At 48.8% G+C, this 7556-nt stretch overlaps 1 protein-coding gene across 7 annotated transcripts in view; it reads left to right on the top strand.

Moving 5' to 3' along the window:
• The first annotated feature begins 7029 nt into the window (after nucleotides 1-7029).
• Nucleotides 7030-7556, top strand: part of LOC110080662 (protein FAM228B) — a 56896-nt gene continuing 56369 nt past the window's right edge. For 2 of the 7 annotated variants that reach the window (XM_072976755.2, XM_072976758.2), the window contains exon 1: nucleotides 7038-7231. In XM_072976755.2, the coding sequence (XP_072832856.2) occupies nucleotides 7121-7231 (111 nt within the window). In that variant the 5' untranslated portion in view covers nucleotides 7038-7120. Of the gene's footprint in view, nucleotides 7232-7556 lie in introns of all 7 variants that reach the window. The other 5 variants (XM_072976762.2, XM_072976747.2, XM_078378332.1 and 2 more) reach the window with 4 other exon arrangements.

Raw genomic sequence — 7556 nt, 5'->3', positions numbered from 1 at the left:
TTTGGGGAGTAGCTATGTTCATGGGATATTCCAAGGCAGAACCACTTCCTGGTTGCAGAACAGTCACCTTGTGTCATGAGTTTGAAGGAGAGTGGGACTTGTAGTCAATGAAGATGAAAGAAAATTGAGTCTGTTAGGTTTTAGAAGTGAAAGGATTTGAAGGGAATTTCTCACATGGGAATATGAAAAAGGCAGAGAGGTTGTTTTTCTTAATTTACAGCCAGGTTGGTATAGCGTGAAACCTGATAAGGATGCAAGGACAAGGAGGCGCAAAGACCCAACAAATTCTTTTCTAATTGGAACGGAGATAAACCACCTGCATCTCCATAAGAGTTGTAGGCAGATTGGACAGTTACGCCTCTTTGAGTTAAATGATTTTCAGTCATGAAGAAGGAGGTCCGAGGAATGTAGAAAATGGATGATGGGTTATGTTTGGGAGAAGAGATCATGGCGTGAGAGAGAACTTTTGCCTGAGAGAAGTTCTTGATGGTTTGTGTTATGTAGCTTGAAGGAAAAAGAATGTAGGTAAGAAAGAAGAAGGTGGGGCTAGCCCACCTTAGCCCAGTTTTTGTGTTTATTATTTTAATGGGAATTAGTTGTTGTATTTAACTATGGTAATCCTTTGAACATGTCTTTATGCTAATGCTGGAGCAAAAATAAACTTTCTATGAAACTATATTTTCTTAATAATTTTTTTAAAAAAATTCTTATTGAGGATTGGTCGCTTGAATCAGCACGGTTTGGCTAAATCCAGAGGATTGGTAACAGTCACTGACTAGCCTACCAGAGAAGTCCTAATTAACTGAGCTGTTTTGAGTTCCAAGGAATCACAAAGCCCATGTTGCTGTACTTGCAAAGTACAGTGGTGCCCCGCATAGTGAGGTTAATCCGTTCCGGATTAACCATCGCTATAAGAAAACATTGTTAAACGGAATAGTAAATGCCATTGGAACGCATTAAACTTAGTTTAATGCGTTCCAATGGCTTCAATACTCACCGTTATGTGATGTTTTCCCCATCCGCAGCAATTTTCGCGCCCTCGGTAAGCGAGGGCAGGGATCGAAAACGCTGCGCGTGGCCATTTTGGGTGTTCCGGGGCGCAGATGGGCGGGCCATCAACCCGCCTCTCGCCAGCCAGCCAGCCTGAGAAACACCAGCCTCCTTTGGCCGAAGAGTGAGCGCTCCAAGGCAGCGCCGGGGATGGAAAGGGGCAGGCCATCCACCCCCCCTCGCCAGACAGCCTGCCTGACAAACACCAGCCTCCTTCGGCCAAAGAGTGAGCGCTCCAAGGCAGCGCCGGGGATGGAAAGGGGCGGGCCATCCACCCCCCCTCGCCAGACAGCCTGCCTGACAAACACCAGCCTCCTTCGGCCAAAGAGTGAGCGCTCCAAGGCAGCGCCAGGGATGGAAAGGGGCGGGCCATCCACCCCCCCTCGCCAGCCAGCCTGTCTGAGAAACACCAGCCTCCTTCGGCCGAAGAGTGAGAGCTCCAAGGCAGCGCCGGGGATGGAAAGGGGTGGGCCATCCACCCCCCCTCGCCAGCCAGCCTGCCTGAGAAACACCAGCCTCCTTGGATGGCGAGCGAGGGCTCAGAGGCAGGCAGCCACCAGCGTGCCATCAACCCACCGCTTGCCGGCCAGCCTGGGAAACACCCGGCCTCCTTGGGCCGGAGAGCAAGGGCTCGGAGGCAGTGCCGGAGATGGGAAGAGGCGGGCCATCCACCTCCAGCCAGCCAACCCCGGATGCCCGGTCTCCTTGGCGGGGCGCAGATGGGGCGAGGAGCGGGTTTCTGGCGTGCCACCCCCCATCCAGCCGCTGCTGCCCTGATCCCGATCCCCGGAGGGCGCCTCCTTTGCAGTGCTTCCCGCCATGACTGCTCTCTGGCTCGGCGCCCCAGGGGTGCGCGCGGGGATTGGGGCCAGACCCTTTGCCCTCCTTCCCTCCCTCCTCCGAGGCACCAATCCGGAGCGTCCCGCTCCCCCCTCCAGCTGTCCCCTATTTATGCAGCGCCGATTAGCTGTTTAAAAACCGTTGCTTGCGGCGCTCATCAGCTATTTTAAAAGCATTGCTTTGCCATGATCGGTTTCCCAAGCAGGGAACCGATCATCGCAAAGCGAAATTCCCCCATAGGGAACATCGGAAAGTGATCGCAAAACCGATCGCAAAATCTTCATCGTAAAGCGATTTCATCGTTATCCGAAGCAATTGCTATGCGAGGCACCACTGTACTGAATAAAAGTAAAGTGTTCATTTAAGGTCAGGCTTGTTCCAGGCACAAATGCTATGCACTGCTGGAGGTTGAGGACTTGCCCCAGCGTAAGGTGATAGATTTGTGGCTGAGGAACTCCCTGCCTGAAGGACATATGCTCTTTAGGGAGATTTGGTTCCTAACACCTTGGAGGCAGCATGGGCTCTATGGGAATTCCGCACTGAGGGGAATCTCACCAGGAGCAGACAAGCCAGCTTAATGGTGTCTGACATAATTCTCAATGCACGCAGCATCTCGTCTGTGGGGAGCCCCCCTTGCATCTCAATACTGGCAGGAGCCTCTTCTACTTGCAGGGAACCTGGAAGAAAAGGCAAGCAATGTCAGTTCTCCACAAAGTCCCTGGTATAATGAAGTGGTGTCTCCATCCCTAGCAGTCCTCCTATCACACCCAAAGAGTGGGTTCATACCTGCCATCAGCACTGATACTGGCAAACATTAGGGTTTCTTGGGAGGCAGCAGGCTCTGTTGGGCATGGCTGCAAAAATGCAACAGATCTGCCAGGCGTCCCTGGAACTGGTAGCACATCCGGGGCAGGTGGTTCTGGAAGACAGAAACATTCTCACTGGGAGAGTAGCCATGGGGTGTCTGCCAGATTTTTTGCTGCTCTGTCTGCCAGTTGTTGCAATGGCTCAGGAAGAGATGCAGACCTCTCCCCACTAGCACCCCTTGCAAGGCCAGGCTGATCTAGAAGAAAAGTACAAATACAAAGTGAAACAATCAACACACACCAGGAAGAGGTGTTCCTCTCCTCCTCACACAAAGAGACACTTACAACCAAGTGAATCAAGGCCTGTGCCACACAAAGCTTCCATAGGGATGATGTCCCCCAAACACGTTCTTCTGGAAGCAATGCCTTCAAAATGGCCTCCTTGGGGTGCATGCCAAAATGAATGTAGTGACTGGCTCACTTTCACAGTTCCAGATCTGTTTTGTTCCATCTCTTGTGATCTTTTGGGCAGCCTCATCAAACCACTTTTTCTTCAATCACAACCATACTCAGAGGGTGATGATTAATGGCTCCTTCTGCGAGGAGGTAATAAGGGAAATACCCCAAGGCTAAGTCCTGGGTCTGGTGTTCCTCAACATTTTTATTGATGACTTGGATGAGGGAGTGCAGGAAATGCTTGTCAAATTTGTGGATGACATAAAATTGGGTGGAAGAGTTAATACCCTGGAAGACAAGGGGAAAAAAATCAAAATGATCTGGATGGGCTAGAGCACTGGGCTGAAAACAACGGAATGAAATTCAACAGGGAGAAAAAGAAACCAAGAGTACAGTTACAAGATGGGGAATACCTGGCTCAGCAATACTACAAGTGAGAAGAATCTTGGAATTGTCATAGTTCACAAGCTGAATATGAGCCAACAGTGTCATCTGGCTACAAAAAAGGCATATGCAATTTTAAGTTGCATTAACGAAAGTATAATTTCCAAATCCCGCAAGGTGTTAGTTCCCCTAAGGTTAGGCCTCACCTTGAGTATTGTGTCCAGTTCTGGACACCACGCTTCAAGAAGGATGCAAACAAATTGAAATAAGTTCAGAAGAGGACAACAACGATGATCAGGGGGCTGGAAATCAAGCCCTATGAGGAATGACTGAAAGATTTGTGGATGTTTAGCCTTGAGAAAAGCCTGCTCCCCCTTCATGAGATGCTGCTGCTGCTTCTGGTTGTGTGGTTCCTCGCTGGCATGGTGGTTCCTCCGTGCCTTTCCATGGTTTATGGTTTATGAATGACGTTTGTACATGCAAATGAGCTGGCTCTTCTTCATTGGGAATAGTCTTCCTCCTGCCATGTAGGACATGTGAGTGAAGGTTTGTCATGCCTGCTCCCCACCTCCACCCGTTTGCTCACTGTCTGCTCTGTTTTGTTTTGTTTTTCATTTAGCTACTGCATGGCAACTCCTTTTCCTTTTGGAAGGTTACCTGCTTTCCCCTCCTTCTTCTAGTACCATCTCAGACTACCTGACAGGCAGCCCTACAGCGATCCCCACCCCACCTCCTTGTCTGAATGGGCAGGTGCTAGAGGAGGCAGAGATGGGAAGTCCATGCTCCTGCCATGACTGGTGAAACAGCCAAAGAGGAGGAGGATCAGTGTGGGCCACCTGGTGAGTGGGGGAATTCAACCAGGGGAAAGGACAGGACTGCGAGGCACCTGTGGTACCAGTATGACCATCCAGCACAATCCAATGATCTGGATTTGTGCCCATCTCTATTCAGGGGGGCTTTCCACACCAACCCTATTTGATTCCAACCTTTTGCTTCCTGTTCTGCCATCTTTTAGATCAGTGGTTCTCAATGCTAGGTAACCCATGTGTTCTTGGACTGCAACCCCCAGAAACCCTGGCCAGCACTGTTGGTGGTGAAAGCTTCTGGGAGTTGCAGTCCTAGAACATCCAGGTTACCCAAAGCTGAAAACCACTGATTTAGATAATTTTTCTTGGTGCTGTTTGTTTTTATTTTATTAATGTCTTGTTTTTTCTTTAATTATTATCTAGTATTGTATGTTTTTAAATTATTATTGTACACTGCTCAGAATGGTGCTTCGGACTAATGTGGCAGTATAGAAATAAAATAAAATAATAAATAAGTAATTTTCCCAATAACTGCATATGGTAAATCTCAATGTGAATCAGCCCAGTTTTGCTCCTTCCAATTGTATTTTTTCTCCCTCTACCACTGGATTCTACTTTTTTTGGGAATCAAATGCATTCACATTGGTACAAATAGTATGATGGTTGAGCTGAAGTGCAGGGATTTGCAGCTGTTGTGTTTAAAAACAATTCAACTACTCTAGTAGCAGTGAGGGAGGCAAGGCTGTGGGGAAATTGGCTGCCGTTGGAATCCTCTGCGCCCCACAATTGGTCTGATTTCATCTTCTTTCCTTTGGCTCGCTGTCATAGCGCTAAGGCAACTGGCTAACCAAAGGGGAAAAAAGAGGAAGGAGAGAGACAGGAGGAACTTTTAAGGTACGAACTTTGTTCCAACTACGGTTCCAGCAAATCTGGATGGCCACAGCTACCTTAAAACTTCCTCTTCTCTCGCTAATTTCTCACTCCCCCCACTTTGGTCTGCCAGCTGCCCTAGCCCTAGGATTCAAACAGTGAATGAGCTTCAAACAAAGCTCATGTCCTTCCCTCTCTCGGTTTAGTCCCATGTGGTTGGATGAAGTTAATTAATCTGGGAAACCCCAACTTCCCAAGTATGAATTCACATCGAAGCCATCCCTATTTTTCCTGCTGTTTAGTTGCACTCTAAATACATATACAGTATTCACAAAAGTTTGTCTCAAATTGTGATTGGTGTAATTAGCGAGTGCAAGTGGTAGTCTATAACCTACTGCAAAGATCAAGATGACAGGAAGCATCTCCTAATTATCCATTATTAGACAGCACCTTGGGTAGTCCCTAGGACAGCATTTGACCACACTGACTTTACATGTTATGCCAGGATGGGCAGCACACTTGCCGCATAGTGTTCTTGCTGTCCTCACTGCTGCTGTCACTAAATGTTCTGTTGCACTGCTCAATGTTTGTGGCGCAGCAATTGCGAAAGAGTTGTAACTTCCTCTGAGAACACAGACCTTGTTTTAAAGCAAACCCATGCTCCCATAAATATGATGTTCCTTGAAAACAAAGAGTTGTTTCTCGTTTGAGCAGTCTTAATCGTGGAGACAAGCGTTCCTTCATTTTGATCTCTGACCATCTGTGCCATGCTCCTTGTGTGCCTTGTTCTTAAAGAAAAGTGTGGCTTTCCATTGACATTGCTATGCCACTGAAATTGGATGGCACAGCAGCAAATGCAGTGCCAGCAACGAGGGTAGATCTCTAGTGGATCTCTGTCCAAGGGAAATCACCCACACCTGTTCTAACCCCAGTGTGGCACAAAATATGTTATTAACAGAAGCAATTTATCCTCCTAGGCAAGAACAACTTATAGTCGAGGTAGGGAAGCACTATTCTGAATTTTGCCAATGAGCTGCCCTAGAGCTGACAGCAGCTTTGGGGGCAACATTGTTTCTTTGTTTTAAGTATCGAGGGACAAAGGAGCTTGAATTCTTCAGAATTATCACCAGAGTCGTGGTCCTAAAACTTATTCTTATTTTCAGCTTTCAGGAGCCTGGGGAGTTGCTTGTTGCGGTGGTGATGATTGAAGCCCATCTGACACATTCTTGCATAGATCTCCGAGTTCTAAGTCGCAAAGGAAAATAATGAATTTTTCGTGCATAAACGAAAACTGGACTCGAGAGTACGGGAAGAAGACGCCTGCCCCCATTACACCCCCGCCAACTCTTAATAATCTAATTTTAAAAAGTTGGTGGACCTCATCTTCCATACTTACAGTTACGGATTCAATTTAGGACCAGACTCTGGTGGTAACTCTGAAGACTACCTCCCCAGCCCCCTCGATAAGTAAATTAAACGAATGAATAGCAATACACGGCGCCCAGCGGCCGTTCTTTTCCGGATTGGTACTTTTTTTACGCCCATCACAACAGAGGGGCGATGTCACGGCACTGTCTTGGTTACGGGGAAGCTGAAGCGCCTCGCGCGGAGGGATACGGCATATGGCTGTGCATACCCTTGTCGCCAATTCAGGAGCTTGACAAAACAAGAACGCTCTGAATTTTTAATTGACCATCATCTATAGTTTAGGAAAGTGTTTGCAGTTCCCGTTTCTGGTGACCGTGGAGCTTCGTAGGGATTTTTCAGGAAAGTGGAAAGAACTATCGTTTTAACTGGCGGAGCGATATTTTAGGGTCGGACTCGCTGGCATGAACAAACTGAGCCACAAGTGAGAAGGCGGGGAGGGTGACCCTTTAGGGGCGGTGTGAGGCGTGTGGGGGGGGGAGCATGGAGGTCGGGGGGCCGGAGGACAGCCTCAGTACCACCCAGCTGGGGCCGTTGACATCTACACCTAGAGAATCTGCTCCTCCTCTTCCCCCCACGGACCTCCCCAGCCAGGTGAGCGGGCTAAAGGGGAGACGGCGATTCCTCGCACTTCATAAGAAAGAGCGGGTCTGGCGCGCGCGCGGGGGGGGGGGTCCGCCCTGCTCGCAGGAGGTGGCAACCGGCCCACCCCCCCCGCCCGGCGCCTCAATCGGAACACACAAATATCTGTCGAAGTCTGATTCTGTGCTGCCTTGAGGGCTTCTACATCTATATTTCCATATTCTAGGTACCTAGGGCTTAGCTGTAGCTTTGTAAACTTAGTTCCCCTCCTTGCCTCCCCAAAGAGTCTTAAGGCAGGCTGCGCAGCCCCAGGGCGCTCTCAGAAGGGAAGGGAAGG

This window comes from Pogona vitticeps, chromosome 1, assembly GCF_051106095.1.
Source record: "Pogona vitticeps strain Pit_001003342236 chromosome 1, PviZW2.1, whole genome shotgun sequence".
NCBI classification, from domain to species: Eukaryota; Metazoa; Chordata; class Lepidosauria; order Squamata; family Agamidae; genus Pogona; species Pogona vitticeps.
The sequence above is the reverse complement of the archived record's forward strand: the minus strand, read 5'-3'. Positions and strand labels throughout refer to the sequence as shown.